General features: G+C 53.2%; 1 protein-coding gene across 2 annotated transcripts in view; it reads left to right on the top strand.

Moving 5' to 3' along the window:
- PPP2R2B (protein phosphatase 2 regulatory subunit Bbeta) overlaps nucleotides 1–19379 on the top strand; it is a 59887-nt gene that overhangs the window by 29430 nt on the left and 11078 nt on the right. For both annotated transcript variants that reach the window (XM_061457163.1, XM_061457164.1), the window contains 3 exons: nucleotides 14407–14504; nucleotides 15027–15192; nucleotides 16062–16174. In XM_061457163.1, coding sequence (XP_061313147.1) covers nucleotides 14407–14504; nucleotides 15027–15192; nucleotides 16062–16174 — 377 coding nt within the window. The remainder of the gene's footprint in view (nucleotides 1–14406; nucleotides 14505–15026; nucleotides 15193–16061; nucleotides 16175–19379) is intronic.

The raw sequence follows: 19379 nt of genomic DNA, 5'->3' as shown, positions 1-19379 counted from the left end.
ACGCTGCTGTGCAGCTCCTGCTGCAGCTCTATTGACTGGGAGCCCTTGGCTAATCACTCCTGTAATTAAATTCTTCACTAGGAATAAAGTTAATCTTCTCGGAGCATATAAAACCTGACCCACAGCCTGCTCAGGCAGAGACTGCTGTTCACAGGCACCTTGATCCAAGCGTAAAGGGTCTGTGCCCAAACCAGAAGTAATTAGTGTAAGTAGATATTGCTTGTCCTGAGCTAAGGAATTAGAACAATGAGCTGTAACTGATGTGGCAGCTTTCTGCTCATGGCTTCTAGGATTTCAAGGTTTTGCCAGTTCCCTTTGACCTCTGGTATGACACAGCTCTGCTGGAGCCCCATCCATCTGATGGGTGCATCGGTTCTGCCTGGCGAGTGGGATGCTGATGGGGGTTGCTGGTTGTGGATGGGTTGTCTCAGCCCTGTGGCACTCGGAAGTTGGGCAGAGCTCAGGAAAACTTTCCCCAACTCTTTTCCTCTGTTTGCATAAACATATTAATAAACTAATTGACCAAATCCTTGCTGGCTGGCAGGAGCATTAAGCTTGCTAAGGGTAGCTGATGTGAACCATATGGTTTGGTCCCAGGGCTTCTTTGGGGTTTTAGCAGAGGTTCAAAAAGTGCCTATTTGCATCATCTTAAAGCATTGGCATTCCAAGCACTAATAGTTTTGCATAATTTATTACCCTCACGGTAGCTTTGCTCATACTCCTAAGTTCAACTTCAAAGTACTGCAGCAAAACAAAACAGAACAACGTGAAGTGCCAGGCGGGCATTGCTGCGTTTCATTGGATGGAGAAACCCAAACGTTCTTTCATAGCCATAACAGTTCTTGTTCATTTATTAGAGCCAAAGTCAAAATAAGATCTTTTGCAGTAACCAGCCTTTGCCTTTCCTGATCAAAATTAAGTGCCTGTGGAAAGCAAACATGTGTCACCCGGATGATGCCAGGTACTTGCCATCAGCTGCTTGGACAATTAAAGTACATTTGTCAGTTCCACTTTTATTTAGGGTGAGATGCACTTGCCAGCTCTCACATGCTGCCTCAATGCAGCACCAGCACCGAGTGTTCCACTATGGCAGGACTGTTACTTGCTTCCCCCTAGTTTATTTGCAATGCCTAGTATCTTTGCAGCAAATATTATTATATCTACGATCAGAAACATGGGTGAAATGTGCAGCAGTGCCCCTGGAAGCAGAGCAATGAGGGGTGTCCTGAAATCAGGACTTCACCAGAGCCCTTTACTTGGGAAGTCTAGTTTGCCAGTTGTCTGTTTCCCCTCATCATAGTCTTGGGTCTCCTACCAATCGATTCTGCCCTAGCTAATGGATGATCATGGAGAGCAGCAGGGACCTGCTCTCATGGTCTGGGTCCCTCCCATCCTTGTGTGGATGCAAATGAAGGGTACCAGGGAGATGTCAACCATTACAATAGGCAGGATCTGGATGAATCAGTGTGTGGATCATTGAGCATCTTTGTTGTAAAACAAATGGCCTGTGATCAGTTAATTATATCAGGAAACATCTCCCAGACCTCATGGCATTATTCATAAGTCCTAAATCCTCTTGCAGGTTCATAAACAGAACATCTGTTAAAATATGGAGAAACTGCAGCCGGGAGCAGCTGTTGGAAATGTGGCTGCTGCAGATTGCAGGGAAAGGAGCAAGAGAGTGAATTTCTTTGCAAAAGTCTCATCTCTCCGCTGTTGGAACCACCCTTCTGCCTGAGCTTCAGGTCTCCTTCTGCTGAGCCTCCCGCTCTCGCTGTGCTGGTGCAGCCCTGTGTAGGGTTTGTGCTCACGTGGCTGATGGCTCATGGCGAGCTGGGCAGGGGGCAGGCAGCCCTGCAAGGGGGCTGGGGTGCACCAGGCAGTGAAGGAGTGAATTGCATGAAGGAGCAGCCTAAAAGGAGCTGGAGATGATGCAAATCAATTAGCAGATCAAAGGCAGAGAAACCAGGTCCCAAAGAAAGGGGTTGGTAAAGCAGCGTACGCTGGAGAGAATTAAAAATAGGTGTTAATAAACACGGGCTGGGCTGCTCAGCCATAAAGTGAAAAAGAAAATGCTTGAGGGTGACCAGAGAGCTCCCCCATCCCAAGCCCCTTGTCTCTGCGGCTCAGGCCCAGCAGCAGCACCCATGGGTGTTCTGTTTGGAGGGCACAAGCTGCAGCCCTCCCACCCTTCCGAAGTTGTTGCCTGGGGGCGGCCCTTCCCCTGCTGCTGGTACCACAGCTCTTTGCACCCTCACACACAAGTGACGTTTGAGGGTACCCCTCACTCTGGTGCACTGGTGGGTGATGAGCAGTGGGATGATGTGTGGCAGTGTGATGTGCAGCGAGGTGCTGTGCAGTGGGGTGCTGTGCAGCGGGATGAGGTGTTGCAGTATGATGTGCAGTGGGATGACGTGCTGCAGGATGCTGCGCAGCTGGGTGCTGTGCAGTGAGATGATGTGCAGTGGATGATGTGTTGTAGGATGGTGTTCTGCAGGATGATATGCAGTGGGTTGATGTGCAGCAGGATGCTGTGCAGTGAGGTGATGTGCGGCAGGGTGCTGTGCAGCGGGGTGCTTCTGTGTTAAACTGCTTTGCCAGCTGTGTACAACTGGGTGCTCTGGGCCACATTCAGCCCTGCTCCAGAGTTGAGGCTGCCTTTCCAAAGCAGCTCTCTGCGTGTTCCTCCGTCCCTGGCAATCGGTTCCTTCTGCTGAAGGCCTAGAACTGATGTCTGTTGCTTTTCCATCATGATTAAAAGGACAACAATGACGACAATCTAACTGCGGCCGTCCCAATTTACAGTTCGTGTTTCAAGAAAGTGGCTCTTATGTCTTGCCAGCCCTCGGCACGTTCACTCGTTAAATTATGCGTATGCTAATGAAGTGTGAAACCCAGCCAAACAACAACTCTGTGATCGCTTTGTGTCCCCAGAGCGTTGTGGGGGGGTTATTATTATTGTCTCCTGGTTTGTGACCCGCTCAGGGCCTTCTTCCAGCACCGCAGGTTAATTAGGGTTTTCACTTCTTCCCTCTGAAGGCGCCCAGACGGGCTCGCAGCCCACAGTGCAGTTTGCGTGTCCCATTTGGAACGAAGCAATCCTCAGATTTCATGGAAGTGGGGAGCAGGTTCCCAGCACTGAACTCCACATCATCATGTCCTTCACTTTGTAGCGTGCTGGAGGGGACTCTGTCAAGCGTGGGGTGTCCTGTCTGCAGTGGTTGGTGTCCAGGCTGCAATGGTTGTTCTGGGGTCTGATGCTGTTCCCTGGCCCCCCGACTGTGTGCTCCGTCCCTGATGAGGAGGGGGAAACCCAGTGCCTTGTCTTGGGATAAGCATGAGGCAGGTCACGGTAACATCTGGTAACCTGCTTTCTCCTTGACAGTGCAGGGAGGAATAGAGACGGGGCACCCAGCTCTCATCTCACTGGGGGGTGGTGGTGGTGGTGATCTGCAAAGCCATGAAATCGTTTCTGGAAGCTGGGCTGTGGGGGAACACACTGGTTATTGCTGCGGGGTTTCAGTGGGCCTGTTGGCTCCTGTATAACTGTGTCTGTTTGGTGCTGACCAGCAGTGCTTGGGGCAGCCTTGACGGCCGGGTCAGGCAGGGACGGCAGGGTCAGGGCCAGCTTTCACCCTCGCCCTCCTCCTCTCGTGTTGTGGCTTGTGTACAACATCTTCATGCACGTGGTGCCACGCTGTTCCCCTGGGATAGGTGTGGAGCCACACTCCTCAGCACCACTCACATCCGTGTTCCGTGTGGGCACAGGACAAAACCTGCTCTGCACCTTCTCTGGGGTGGGGCTCTAACTCTTGGGAGTTACATAGGGGTGAGGAAAAGGTGCAGGAGCCCCTGCCTTAGCTGTAAGACCTCGCTAGGAACAAGGAGCTTCATCTCGAGCGCTAGTTCCTGCACCCTGGTGGATGAACAACGCCAGTGTTGTCTCAACGTAACGATTTTGTCCAAAATGTTTTGGTACTAATGCTGCCTCAGGAAGCACTGTGTGTAGCATCAGTGATACAGGCACCAGAAACAGAGCTCCCAGCAAAGACCTGCAAATTCCCTGTCAGAATCAACTTAATTAAATCCCCTCTGACTGGAAGAGGGTTTTCATTCGATCTAATGAATATCCGTGCTTCCATTTGGAAGCATGTTACATCCCAGAGTTTATTCCCTGATAACAGGCAAGGTTTGTCTGCTCTTTCCCAGGAAAGATAGATTAAAATAAATCCAAATAAATTGTCCTTTCAAGGGGACAAACCCCATGGTGGAATGATGAATTAGAGATGAAAAGCAGGGGCTCTGCAATGGAATTTGCCAGTGTGGACAGAACAGCGGGCTGGGGGGGCACATCCTGAGCTAGTTCACTCTGCATGCAGGAGCCGGTCTGGGGTGCTCACCTGGAGAATGGACACGAGCAAGTTTGTGCTGGGGTGTCCTCAAATGCACAAGGAGCCAAGGGGTCCTTGGTGCTGCGGGGCCGTGGCGGGGGCTCAGCCCCTGCAGGTGCAGGTTGCTCAGGTCCTGTGCAGGGGGGCACTGCTCACCCAGCACCTCCTGCCCACAGCCCAGCTCAGTTCTGACCCACGTCAGCAGAGGAGCAGGAGAACTCGGAGCGCTCCAAGGATCCTTCCTCTTCAGCTCCCTGAAATCCTGGCTGTTGCTGAGTCAAAATGACCAGACTGGGTTGTGCTGATGAAAAGGCTTTGCCAGAGAGTGACCAGCGGGTGCCTCTAGTCTTGTATAGGGTCCTCCAGTGTTCTGCTGTATGTGTTTCTTGTTGAGGATGGTGATGACTAGCAGCCTAGCTGGGATCTGACTGTGGACATCTTTCAGCTTCAAGGTATTAGTTCTCCCATGCTAAAGATGAATTCTTGTTATCACAACCTAGCAGATCCTAAAAATAGGACGACCATGACCTCTCTATTTCAGACATGGATTGAGCAGTGATTTATCGCTCAGGGAAGTAAGCAAGGTTATTTCTTTCCTGGGCAGGCAGGAGGAGGTATTCCTGCAGTATGTTACTTACTTAAGCACACTTAAGCCTTACTTAAGCACAGCCGGGTGCGTACATGGGATTCCTTGTTGGTTTCAAAAGGAAATATTTGTTATTTGCACTTGCAATTTCTAACCCAAGTATTTTTATACTCTGTTACTTATCAGCAAGGGCAGAGTGTGTTCTTACTGAGACAGATCATGGGCCATCTCCTGGGTGAAGCAGCTCAATCAATGTGTGAGGGCTTTCTGCTCCCAGGCAGCACGGGCTCAGCTCTTCCTGGAGGTGCTGGGGCCATAGCACCACAATGGCATCTGCTCCCCATTGGAACTGGGCAGGACTCTACAGAGGCTGGTGCCCACTACGTTTTCTGAGCCATGACATCAGGCGGTGCTGAGGTACAGAAATGTACCTCTACACGCTGCAAACTGGTACCAGCAAAAACGCACGGCTCAGGGATGGGCTCATTTATAGCTGTAATCTCCTCCTTCAGCTGCTGCGCAAATTACTTTTAAGCAATTCATTTCAGTGGCTCAGAACATCACTTAATGAACCCCACACTGAACTGAAAGAAAGGAAGTTTAATTAAAATACTGCATGGAAAATGTCTTGAGACAAGCTTCCAGGGGCAGATTGGAAGTGATGGCGCAGACGTCCAGCTTCCCTTAGAAGCGGTGTTAAAGTAGGCAGAAAATCGAGCTTATGATGAGCTTTAAGCGGAGCAGACACAATGTGTGTTGTGGACTGGCCCCGTGCAGAGACTCTGTCAAGGTGTCCTGGGTTAAGGTGTATTTTTGCCCTGCTTGCAGGGGTTTGTGGCCCAGACGCAGGAGTCGCAGCGGTGACAGATCCCAGTGTCAGCCACCGGCACAGTGTCCTGCACAGCAATGGGAAGTGTTCCCCCCGCGGGAACAGCCCCGTCCCTTGGGCAGCATCCCCGGCACCACTGCGCCCATCAGGAAAGAAATCCTGTCGTGATGTCTCCCTGCTTGACAGAGCCCAGATGTTGCATTAAGCCTTCTTTAGCTGATTAAATTCAGATCTCCACAACGAATGCCAGGGACTGTCTGTATGTAGCTGCAAGTGTGTTTGCTTTCCCCTAAATATAGAATTGGGATATTCATAGAACCACAGAATCCCAGACAGATTTGGATTGAAGGGACCTTAAAGCTCCTCCAGCTCCAACCCCTGCCACAGGCAGGGACCCCTTCCACTAGAGCAGCTTGCTCCAAGCTCCTGTGTCCAACCTGGCCTTGAGCATTGCCAGGGATGGGGCAGCCACAGCTTCTCTGGGCACCCTGTGCCAGCGCCTCAGCACCCTCACAGGGAAGAGCTTCTGCCTAAGAGCTCATCTCAGTCTCCTCTCTGGCAGGTTAAAGCCATTCCCCTTGGCCTGTCCCTACAGGCCCTTGTCCAAAGCCCCTCTCCAGGGTTCTTGCAGTCCCTTCAGTCACTGGAGCTGCTCTAAGGTCTCCCCTTAAGGAGTCTTTTCTTCTCCAGGCTGAACAAGCCCATTAATATTAAGCACATTCTTTCACTCTCTGAAGGCCACGTGCCCCATGCATGCTTTCTACATAGGTTAAGTGTTGGCTGAGAGCACTCAGCTGCCCCATGCAGAAGGCTTTTATCTTCTGCTGGCCGTATTCCCTGTTTGCCTTTTCCCATTCCCAGTGCATGCCAGACCCACCCATGTCTCACAGTGGTGTTTCTCCTCCAGCTCCCTCGCCTGGTGCCAGCAGTGCTCCTGTTCTTGGGTGTCTTCATGGAAACTCTGCAATGGGTCCACCCTGTTTGCACAAGGTCCCCCTTGCAGCACTGTCCTCTTCCCACAGTGGGGTTTACTGTATTTGCTCTCTAAGATACATTCTAAGGTGTCACCCTCATTATGACTTTTCACCTTTAGAGAGGGAATATCTTGGGGCTGTACCTGACAGGGGGCTGCAGTCTCCAGTTCATAGCTGGAGCTCTGCAGAAGCAAATCTCTGGGGTGGTCACTGAGTGCTGTGCTGCTGTGTTCAGCTTGTTCCAGGAGCACCAACCTGGAATAATGAGACACAGAATGACATCAGTGCCAGACGGTAACAAATTTTGGTGCTGAGCTGGAAGCAGCTGCTGTACATGAGGGGAAAGCTCGCTGCTTCCAAACCGTGCTCGCGCAGCCGACGTTTGGGTACTTCTAATTAGAATATGAAAAAACCAATGGGTTTTGCTCATAAGCAAACAGATGGCTTCAGCAGGATGACCAGAAAGACAGAATGCGTGGCATGCTGAGCGCTTTGGCAAGGCATCCCTCCTGGTGCTGCACCGACCCTTTTGATGTCACAGTAATTTAACAGTGGTGTCCATGCAGTGGGGTTTCCTGCGTGTGCAAGGCAACAACCTGCGAACACGTGTATGTCCCGCTGGTCAGAGCTGGTTCCTGTCGTGGTCACCACGATGCTGATCTCGCCAGAACAGCAGTCTTTGCATTCTTGCTGAAGATAAAGATCTTTTTAATAAGAAGAGGTGGGTGTTGTTCATACCTGTGAATTGTGTTTCCTGTGTCAGCTGTTCAGGTCTCAGCAACCAGTGGTGTCATTGGAAACTACAGGTTTTGGGGAGGCATTTGCAAAGCAGGCTGTTTCTGGGTTGCTTATTCCTTTATGTCCATGAGTGAGAAGTGCCCAAACAATCTCGTGGCAAACCTGGTGCAGAGCCCGAGGTTTGTAGACATCCTTAGGGTGTTTCAGGGCGACGGTGTGGGCAGGATGAAGTGGACTCGATCGATGCTCAGGTACTTTTTGCAAAGTCTAATTTATTTCAGGAGCGTGTTTTTGCCAGCAGACTTGGATTTTCTGTTACTGTTCCTAAGGCCAATTCAGCCACATCGCGGAGGTTTCTGTCCTGTGTACCTCGGAGTCCCCTGACAAAAGGATGTGTGTGTCCTGCCCCAACCCACTGCTCAGCTGGGGTCTTCAGGGGGTCGAGAGCTGGTCCCTGTAGCACAGGCTGGGCCATCCTGCCCCAGGAGCACTCGCTTGCCCACAGAGGATCCAGGTCTCCCTTGCGGTGAGGTGCTCTGCGGCACCATAAAGCAGCTCTCATTCTCCTCTGCCAGTGAGAAGCGTTATTTGCGCTGGTAGAGATTCTCTGGGTCCCACGCTAACGGTCTTGATCAGCACGCTGTTCCCCGTGGCAGGTGTATGTAGAGCAGCTCTGTGAGGTTCTCATGGCCTGACCAATTCAAAACCGTCATTAATCCATGAGCTAACGAGTTGTGCATCCCAGCGCCGACAGAAGAGCTCTGTTGCGTGTGCACGCGCAGGCCCGGCAGGAGCCGGCTGCAGACGCCGGTGTCCGGGGCTGGGGCAGCCCTGTTGGGAGCAGCCCTGCTGCTCTCTCCTGCATCCCTGCTCATCCCTGCAGGGCCAGGGACAGCTGAGACCCATGCGGTGGCCGCACTGCGTGTCCAGGCAGGGGGCTGGAGCCCTGCGGCTCCTGGGTCTTGTGTTGAGGAGGGAGGGTGGGAATGAACGTGTTTCTGCTCCAGCTGGGAGAGGTCCTGGAGCTCCCTTGGGATGGAGGCTCCCGCCCCCTGGGTCACCCCATGTGCCTGTAACATCAGGTGTGACGAGACAGGTTGGACACAGGGGCTTGGAGCAAGCTGCTCTAGTGGAAGGTGTCCCTGCTCATGGCAGGGGTTGGAGCCGGATGAGCTTTAAGTTCCCTTCAACCCAAAGCAGTCTGGGATTCTGTGATTCTATGAAGTCAAGACGCATTGGGGTGGAACAGAAGTACCTTAGCCAAGTGCCCTACTGAGTTGTTTCTGTCTGAAAGCTGCTGTTGGCTTTCTTTTCTATTTGATTATTCTACTTCCATTAATGACGTACCCATTGCATTTTGAAGCTGTGTGGTTTCTGCTGTCTGCATTCAGCCCTGGAGGAGCATTCAATGGTTGCCACCCCATGATGGGGACAGAGCACTCAGGACCACGGGAGCTGCTGCTCTCTGTGCACCTTCGTGCACTTCCATGACAGCATTTCCTCCTGAACTCTCATTTCCAGCATTACAGTGAATTAAACCTTGCAAGGATGGTGGGGGATGTGAATTCACATTCCTTTATGGAGACACTCTGAGCAGGCGCTGCAGTGGGGGATGCTGCAGTGCTGTGCTGGGGGAACTACCAGATGGAGTTTCATTTGTCTGGGTGGTGGCACTAAATTATTCTCTGCTGTAACAAGGGCAGAGAAATCCTGAATGTGTCAGTATCCTTAGCACTTAGATCTAGGGGAGTTGTTCCATTCTGGGGAAGAGCAGCAGCTGCCGCCGGCTCTGCAGCATCTCACTGTCATGATGAGGACCTGTCCCCAGCAGTGTCCAGCCCCCCCAAGCTGCGGGGAGGTCTCACTGGGGGCCATGACTCCATCTGATCCCTGCAGACTATACAGATCAGGATGGGGCAGAAGAATAGGCCTGGGCTTTTCCCAGGGCCTGGAGGTGCTCATGGTGTTCTGCAAAGCCCATCGGCCCTCTGTGGCTGCAGCCCCAGCCCAGCTGGGATGGAGGGGTTGGGAAGATGCTGTGCCGTGCTTTACTGCGCTGTGCTGTGCTATGTCATGCTGTGCCAAGCTGTGCTGTGCTGTGCTGTGCTATGCCATGCTGTTCCGTTCCGTGCTGTTCCATGCTGTGCTGTGCCGTGCCATGCAGTGCCATGTGGCGCTTCATGGTGTCAGCAAGCAGTGGTTTTTCAGGGCTTTTTGCTGATGATCACAAGTCCTTGCTGGGCTTAATGCAGTGGAATTGATTTTGGTTTGCCAGGTTATCATTCACATCAGCAGGGAAAAATCAATGCAGGTCAATCATGTCTGATTTTGCATGCCATTAGATCCCAGCTTAATCTCTGCTGTCCTCTTCCCTCCCACCGCTATGGACCACACGGTTTAAGGGAGGATTGATGTCCTGGGCTCAGCCCAGTGTCACCCTGGGAGCTGCGCCTTGCCCATTCTGGTGGGACTGGGGTGGCACTTCCCTGTCCCCTTCCAGCCCCATCACCTTGTCCAGTCTTCCCTCTTCCGCCTGTCTTTTCTGTAGCTGAGGGTTCCAAAGTGCTCCTTGGTTTGGTTGCTCGCTCCAGGTTTCACAGGCAGGGAAGAAAGCTGCATCCAGGTCCTTGGATGAGGTTTCTGCTCTGCCTGCTGGGATGGGACCTGGGGTTCTGGCTCCGCTGTGGAGCTGCTGGGTGCTTTGTTTTGGGGGGGGTGTTTCCACGACGTCCTGGGCGCACCCAGTGTGAACCTGGAAGGATCCCAGGTCCCTCAAGTGCCCAGGACGGCTCCTCGGGTGCCTTCCTGGGGCACAGGTCCCCCTGGGTGTGAATCGGGACTGGCCCCAGAAGCATCCTCCGTTTGGTGGCCAGTTGGTGCCCACCACAGGCAGGGTTGGCCTATTTACATTTGGGACTGGAATTGGGTTGTTTGCTGGTTGGGTTTGGGGTTTCTTCTGTTGTAAGTCTGTACTGTAACAAAAGTCACGGCTCCTTTCAAATACCTTTCAGTGTTCAAGCCTGCACGCTGGTATCTTCACAACTCCCCATCAAAACCCTGCAAGGCTTCATTTAAGGCTCTGACATTCAGCGTATGTTCCTCGTTGCTGACAGTGTGTGTGTTTCAGGGTTATTAACACCCCGTTATCTCTTTCATTTTTAAGAGATGCAGGCAGAAAGGGAGAGCGGGGGTATCTCTTTTACACAGTGAAATGCAGGGTCTCACAGTTCCTGACAAGGTGGGACACAGAGGCTGTCACTGGGTTTGGAACTGGCTCCTCCTCCGGCTGTGCTGCGTTATTCTGTGGACACTTGAAGGTTTGTGTTCTCCTCAAACCCCCTTCCTGAGCTCAGGGCGCACCCCTTGCCACGAGGGGTGGATGCAGAGATGGGGTTTTGCTGCACTGAGAACCCTGCAGAGGGCCCATGGTGGGGCTGGTGGCTCTCACGGTGCCAGACGTGGCTGTGTCCTTCATTTCCCCCCCCAGGCCCACCAATTTTTCATGCCCTCCTTGTGCTTTCTTCATCCACCTGAACGGTTTCCTCTGCAGGTGTTGATTTTGTTCCCCAGTTCCCTGCTGGTGTCCCATTTGCTTTCTCCACCAGCAGCAGGCTGTACCACAGTGCCCTCCCCACCCAGCACACCCCCCCTCTGCCCTCGCTCTCTTCAAGGCGCTGACATGGGGGAGAGGAGAGACGTAGTTGCAGGGAGCTGTTATCCCACACTTATCAGCATTAAACTGGATTTGACAACTCGGAGCCTGGGATTTGAATGATCTAAATCCTCCCTCATTTGGCAGCCTGATTTGCTGTTATTTACGGTGCTTCCCAATTTACTCTCATCTGCAGAGTTGGAGGCTTTGTGTGCGGTGCCATCCACTGTGTGACTTACACCCATGATGACAAGAGCGGGGCAGCGGGAGCCGTGCCGCGGGCACCAGCCCCTTCCCAGGGCAGGAGCACGGCAGTGCCGGGATACGCTGCTGCTCTGGGAGGTCCGGAGCCCCCTGAGCATGGCAGAGCTGCACCCCTGAGGAACCAGGGAAGGAATTGTCCTGACAGTGCCATGTGCACAGCTCCTGGGCCAGTGTGTGGGTACAGGGCCATGGGCTGCCTGCTCCAAAGAGGCTGTCCTGCTGGAAGCGGCCAGAGGGGAGGGAGATGCAGGGAGAGGCTACAGGGATCAGGTCCTTCTTGCTTCTCCATCCTGGACACCCAGGCTTGCAGAATGTGCTCCATTACAGAAAAGTGCAGGTCTCGGGGAGCATCAGGGCTGGGTCCAGAGCAGAGCAAGGGGTGAAGCATTCCCTGTGCTCTGTCCCATGTCAGGGCTGAGCGAGGCCTCTTGGTCACACTTACCTTGAGGAAAGCTGCTGTTCCCATCCTGCGGAAGGGCGTTGTCTGTAGCTACACAGAGACATGAAGAGAGAAGAGAGAGCAGAGCTCCACGCAGCTGGGACGGGGCACAGAGCCTGTCCCGGACCATGCCAGGCGTGAGCTGCTGCCCTATGCCAGCCACTGATGTGATGGGAGTGGGCACGGAGTGCCTGGGATGCTCCATGAGCAATGGTGAGGTGCCTGGGATACTCCAGGAGTGGGGACAAGGTGCTTGGGATGCCCCAGGAGCAGGGGCAGAGCACCCAGCCTTGGTGGGCACAAGGAGAGGGGCAGCAGTGTGGGCAGCTCCCTGCTCTGAGTTGGGCTGCTCCAGGGATGCAGGTTTCACACCGGATGCAGCTCTCTCTTTCTGATAGTGGGTTTGTTCTCCCGCTCCTGATGGGGATCACACCTTCCCTGCACACCCAGAGGGACGTGTGTGTGCGGATTATAAATTCCTATTTTTCTGATACAACTGTATCGCTACAGCGGAAATCAAATCCCGGCGTTGGTATTTTTAGTGTGGAAGCATGAAGGATCACGGGCGCTGTGGAGGGAGGATGAGGATGCAGCGCTGGCGCGGGGAGCGTCTCCATGGAAACAGCTTTCTCTAAATTCCCGCATTCGGGGCACTGAGCGTGTAGGAGGTGATGAAGGAAATGGAAAAGCAAAACCAGGAGATGAGTTTTTTTCCTCTCTGTTGTCACAAAACTGCTGCAGGAACCTCGGGAGCAACAGACATAAGTTATTGATTGTGTCAGTGCGAGTGGATTTTAATTAACAACCACCCTGTCGTGGGTCCCCAGAGCAGGGCTGGGGTGAGCGGCACAGCCCGGGACCAGCCTGTGCTGGGGGGGGCAGCTTTGTTCAGAGACCTCTCTGCGAGGGAGTGGTGCTGCCCTGTACTCCACGATGGGCACCTCTCAGAGACTCCCGTTCCACCCCTTGGGGATGTTTTCCTACCCAGTACTAGTGAGAAGAGCTGGAGCCCAGCCCTCAAGTGGAGATGGGTGCTGGGGGGAGTCCTGCTGACAGTGGTGGGGTTTGGGTCGGGTTGAATAACTCCCCTCACAAGAGGTATTTCTAATTGTGAAGAGTTTTTAAGGTCTGCCAGCATGTTGTTAGCCAGGCTCTGTTGTTATCTTGTCTCAAACCCACATGGGCATGATCCAGTAGCCAGTCCAGGATGTCCTGTGGGCCTGCATCCCCTTCCCCACAGGAGCAGAGTGAGCGGCTGGTGGGGCTGGGCTGGCACCAGGATGCTGGTGGTGCCTGGCTCCGTGATCCCTTGACCGGGCAATGCAGGAGGTGCTGTTGCCATCTGACAGATGCTCATTGCAGCATGGACAGTGATTTCCAATTCATTGGCAGCTGAATGACCTGAAAGCAACAGCAGGCGATGGAGAAGGTTAAATAATGCAAACCAGATACATACGTACCATGAGCAGGGGTGCGTGCTGGTGAGCAGGGGTGCGTGCTGGTGAGCAGGGGTGCGTGCTGGTGAGAAGGGGTGTGTGCTGGTGAGCGAGCAGAGGTATCTTAAGATGAGGTGGCTGCTGGGCTCTACCTGCCCCAGGGGCTGTTCTGATCCCCAGACCTGCTGAAGTAACTGGCAGGGCTGAGGCACCATCCTGGGGTGCAGGTTGTGCTGCTCTGGGGAGCCTGCGCCATGGAAGGGCCTCTGAGATTCCTGGTCTGGGATCTGCCATGGCGCAGGGCATGTGTTTGGTGGGTGCTTGGCTGGCATCCTGGAGCCAGACCCTCAGGAGGGTTCTCAGCAGCTGCCAGGCTGTGCCAGTCTCTGAACTGAATCTTTTCTCATGTGCTTTGGTAACTTTCCAGTACGTATCCAAGAGGGATAAAAACCACAGGAGGGAGAAGGGACAATTCGTGTTACCTGGCTCTCTGCTGGCGCGTGACAGAGCTAACAAGCAAGAGGAATCGCTGCGCCGCACCGGGGCTCCGGGGTGCCGGTGGTGCTGGGGTCCTGGCAACCCTGTTGTGCTGGTGGGCGGCAGGAACGAGAGGGGAAAGGGAGGGGAGCGCTGCCGGCGGCTGCGGCAGGAGCGAGCTGGCTGTGAACAGAGCGCATCTCCCCTGCCCCGGCTGCTGGAGCTGCCCCCAGGCAGTGCTGACACCGCTTGGGCGGCAATTGCCGTGGAATTAACCTCTGACACGCTTCTAAAACCAGCCCAAATAAATCCCACCACGAGCGGCTCCCAGGGGTAAACACTGCGGATCAAAGCGGTTACAAGTTACCAGCCCCTGGATTCTCCCCCTTCTGCATCCAATGCCAGTCCCTGCCCAGTCCCTGCTGAGCAGGTCTTGGTTCCTGGCAGCAAGATGCTGAGGCCATTGTTATTATCATAGACAACAGAAAAATGGGGATTTATGGAGATCCTGCAAGGAATGAAGTGCTGTCAGGGCATGTGGCTGAGCAAGGAATGGTGCTTCCTAGATGCCTGTGAAAGCCAGTCTGTGCTTACTTAAATTGTCTTTGTCTTCTTTCCAGCTGACATCATCTCCACAGTTGAATTTAATCACACTGGAGAACTACTAGCAACAGGGGACAAGGGGGGCCGTGTTGTAATATTTCAACGTGAGCAGGAGGTAAGTGCCAGTGAATGCAAAATGCCCATTTCATCCTCTTAAGAGAAGCTTCCTGCTGTTTCCTAATCCATCTGTGTCACTCCTAACCTCAGATGTCTCCTGGCAGACTCCAAACTGAAAAGTGACTTAACATAAGCAGGTCCAGATTCCATCCTGTAAAACACCCTCCAAAGCCATGCTGCATTGCCTGCATCCCTCTTCTCGGGTTGCAGCTCTCTGGTGCATTTGAGCATGCCGGGGGAGTCCATCCATAGCTAACAGCTATGTTGTATTTGTGTCCCCATGGGGCAGACGCTGCTTATCCCGTGCAGGTGGTGTGCTGCCAGTGGTTCCCTCTGTTCCCGCTCCCTTCCTGCTCAGTTCATGGACAGGAGAGGCCGTGCCTTTGGCTTTCAGACCTGTGCTGCGTCACCGTGACCAGGCACTCGCTGCCACTTAACAAACCTCGGAGACCCAAGGAGTCCACACAGGATGTTCTCCTGCTCCCTGTGCTTTAAATCCCTCCCTGTGCCCTTCCTACAGAGCAAAAACCAGCCCCATCGCAGGGGAGAGTACAATGTCTACAGCACCTTCCAGAGCCACGAGCCGGAGTTCGATTACTTGAAGAGTCTGGAGATAGAGGAGAAGATCAACAAGATCCGATGGCTCCCGCAGCAGAACGCAGCCTATTTCCTGCTCTCCACCAATGGTACGTGGCCGCTGGGCATGCACCAGTGCTGCCATGGCTCCGTTCAGCTCAGCAGTTCCTTGTTACAGTCAGATAAATATCAGGAGGATCCAGGAATATGACTTGGGGTGAATGGCAGCTAAAGAAGGATGTGACTTAATTATTTCAGAGGAAAAGGAGGGGTCTAATTATCTTCCATAACCAACTTACTTTGTATTATAGGATTGACTCTATTGATCACTGTAATAAAATTCAAAGACTTATTAAACTCATTTGGGGGGGGGGGGGGGAATCATTGAAATGCAATGAATATTAATTATAGAGCATAATGTTCTGTTAATTGGGTTTTTAAATAGTTTTTTGATTAACAGGGATTTTATCTCTCCATTTGGGAGGGCGTTTCATATGCTAGCAGGTTATAAAAATGATCCTTTCAGAAATGCTCCCATGTTATGCTGTTTTGCGTTGTTCTTACTGTTAAACTAGCATTATACATAGAACCCCCTGAAGTAAAGTGGGTTAATAAAAACAAAATTAATGGCACTCTATTGGAATTGCCATGGAAAGGAGAAAATGAAGATAAATTGCAGGATTGTGTATGAAACCTGGTGGAAGTGATGACAAACTACTGCTGGAGCCCCTGCCAGGAGAGGGGAAGGAAAACACCATTACTTGGAGCAAATCCGGATGTTCCTTCCCCAGGGGTTGTGGCACAGGGTGAGTGGATGCTTCTCCATGCAGGAGTCCACAGGGATGGCTGCAGGGTGTTCACAGCACAGGGGTCAGAGAGGGGGAGAAATAGGGCAGAATTCCACTGTTAGAAACCATCCTGAGTGGCCGTGGCGTGTTGGTCTGCCAAGCTGTGACTGTTTGCTCTCTTCTGCCCACAGATAAGACTGTGAAGCTATGGAAAATCAGCGAGCGGGACAAGAGACCAGAGGGATACAACCTCAAGGATGAGGACGGCCGTCTCCGAGACCCCTCCATGATCACCATGCTACGGGTGAGTCTGGGGAGGTCACGGCTGTGAAGGAGCCTTTCTCTTCAGTATCTTTGGTCAAACCAAGGTGAGGCGCTGGCACAGGGTGCCCAGAGAAGCTGTGGATGCCCCATCCCTGGCAGTGTTCAAGGCCAGGGTGGGCACAGGGGCTTGGAGCAAGCTGCTCTAGTGGAAGGTGTCCCTGCCTGTGGCAGGGGTTGGAAGTGGATGAGGTTAAGGGACCTTAAAGTCCCTTCCAGCACAAACCAGGCTGTGATTCTGTGAAGTTGCTGGTGGTGTCACCTGTGTGCTGTGTCACTGGTAATGCCATCCTGTGTGGCAGGTCGGTGTCAGAGGGCAGGGCTTGCTCCCTGTTTCAGAGCTTTGGTTGGTGTGCAGGTACAGGAGTGGAGCTGCTGCAGGAGTGGTGCTGTCTCTGGGCAGTTGTGCCACCGAGCACCCTGTTTTGTGTCATGTCAGGTACTCCAGTGCCCGGTGCTGATGCTGGCGCTGCTGCAGTGCCCTGCATGCCCTGAGCATGCTGGGGACGAGACAGTTAACAGGCTCTCTCTGCTTAGTGCATTTGCAACTGCAACTTCTGCTTAGGGAGCATAAGTACCTTCTCTAAATGAGTTTTCCTCCCAGCCTAAGGAGATTAGAACCAGCTCCTGAATCAAATGTAAACACCCAGGGCTACGTTTTCCATTTACTGCAAGGGGGGATGGATGCACAGACCCCGTTAATGCAGCCGCTGCCGGGAGCCTGGCAAGAGGAGGCACCGGGGCATGGCAGTGCCCGTCTGCCCGGCAGCCCCTGGCACTGGTGGCTCCTGACCAGCAGTGCCAGTGAGTTTGCTCTTCCCCGGGACAGCTGGTTACAAGCTCTGATTTGCTCAGAGAGAGCCAGCTCCAGCCCGCAGCAGAGGAGCACGGCTAATCTCACCAGAGCTCACCTGGGGTCCTGCACAGTGGGTGCAGGCAGGGGATGCAGGCAGTGGGTGCAGGCAGCACTGGAGACCCCTGGTGCATGGCTCCAGCAGTGAGCTGCCCCTCTGCAAACAGGGGGGAGCCATGTTCTCCCCTGCTTGGCAATAACCCCTTGAACCCATTGCCTAGAAGTGACAAGTGTTCAGGAATTTTGTGATGGCATTAATCAGACCAGACCACCTTGTAATTTAGTAACATCCTCTTAGAATTTGCATTTTGAGTACTCAGGGGGTTTATATTTGTATATATATATAAATGTTGCTACAATTACCCTCAGCTCAGTTTTATGGCTTCCAGTTCCTTTGCAGATGAATCCTTTGAGAGCCCCTGACAGGCAGTTAATTCTCACCTGCGTACTGAGTTGCTCCTGGTGGCTGGCAGGCATTTTTCTTTACCGAGCAAGAAAACATTTAATTTCATGTATGAACGTATCTGCTGTTACGTTTCAGGCAGCATTTTCAGCCTGATACTCTGTTACCTACACAGCCCATTGCTGGAGTTTGCTCATCATTGGGATGTCAGAGCTGGGGTTACCAACCCTCACAGGGCCGAGGGCCGGGGGGGTGCAGGAATGCCGAGCTGGTGGTCAGGCTCCCATCCCAGACCGGCCATCGGGAAGCAGCAGTCAGTTAACGGGAGCTCACAATGAGGGTGATGACACCTCAGAGGAGTGCAGGGGCGACGTGGTTATGAAAGCAGGTAATCGTCCTGCTCATCTTCAGTGCTGGTTGTTGGTGTCAGCCGACTGTGTCTGACCACATCCCCTTGCTTCAGCTGGTGACTGCAGGGCTGCAGCGGAGCCGAAAATTGGTGCAGGGGGTTGCAAGTGCTCGGCCTGAATTCCACCGTCCCCATCCATGGTGGCCGGTGCCCCACAGAGGGGCAGGGTTCAGAGCTGCTGCCAGCGGGGCTGGGGCCAGCCCTGGCAGTGTGGGGGGCACCCAGCCCGTCCCACTGGCACTGGAACATCCGAGCGCTGGACCGTGCTTATTGGAGTCCCCTGTCTGCCTCATGTTTCAGCCTTTGGTTTGCCCTCAGTCTGTTTCCTGGTGCTGGAGGAGCTGGGTGTGCTCCCTTGTGCCCTGAGATACAGTGCTGCGATTCCCCACGCTCTGGTGGGAACATGTGGCTCCTGCCTCGTGGCAACGGGAAGAGGTAAAACACGGTGTAAGTGCTCAGCGTTTATGGTTATTAGTTTCTGCCTGCATAGCGCCTGCTGTCCCTGAGGACAGGGTATTGAAGAGTCTTCCTCCAGCCCTAGTTTGATCTGATGTTTTGATGATTTTACTTAGATATTTACATTGCTGTAACCACTTTGCTGCAGCCTGGTGTATCTCTGACATCTAATTGTCCTGTGATGCTCCTGCTTTGGAGTAAAGCCACATCCATCCAGTTAAATTTTCAACCACAGACGAGCAAAAAAGGTGTTAAAACCACCTTGCTGCCACCATCTCTTACCCATTTGTCATAATGGTTTTAATGTGCTTGATGAGCATTGTTCTCTGAGAAATTTCTAACCCACATAGAGCAGAAGGAATGTTTACCTCTGCTCAGACTGTAAAGTAAGGCTTTTGCTGTCATTAGAAGAGCTCTGCTTACTTGGGTTGCCTCTAGTCTAATAGCTGCAGCCCTTCGGCGTCATTTAGCAGCCTCAGCGAGCTCTCGAGTGCCCCTTGGTCGGTGTACAGCCATACCTCTGCCATGGGGTGTGTGCAAGAAATAATTAACACAAATAATACCCAAGGCTTTAAATCCTTCTAAATAGAGAATGTGTTTGCTTTGGTCCCTCACAGCAGGTCAGGCTGTGAGGAAACACTGGGGTGCATCCTCCCACCGTACCGACCCCGTCACAGGGTGCTCCAGCCAGGCTGGGATTCCTTGGAGTCCATCACGTCCCCTTCTCCTGAGCTGTGACCACAGCGGGAGGAGCAGCTGGGGCTGGCAGGGCTCAGGTCAGGGCTCTCGCTTCTCCCCTGTCTGTGCCAGGGAAACCCAGGGGGCCTTGGACACCATTTGGGAACAATTTTCCCAGCCCCAGGCAGCTGATCTCTGTCCCAGGCGTTTTAAATGTGTGTAAGGAAGGAAGCACCCTGCAGACAGGCTGCTGTGCACCCACTGAGCTGCAGGACCAGCTGCTCTGGGCAGCAGGGCTGTGTCCCACCTGGCTGTGGAGGACCCAGGAGGTGACCATGGTGCAGGGGGTGGGTTTCTGTGCTCTGCACCAACAGCTCCCTGGGTGAGGA

The sequence above is a fragment of the Pezoporus flaviventris genome, unplaced genomic scaffold (assembly GCF_033815535.1).
Source record: "Pezoporus flaviventris isolate CSIRO_AGI_PZ_B2104156 unplaced genomic scaffold, CSIRO_AGI_Pfla_v1 ptg000023l, whole genome shotgun sequence".
Lineage (NCBI taxonomy): Eukaryota > Metazoa > Chordata > Aves > Psittaciformes > Psittacidae > Pezoporus > Pezoporus flaviventris.
Note: the sequence above shows the minus strand (reverse complement) of the source record. Positions and strands in the feature narration are given on the sequence as shown.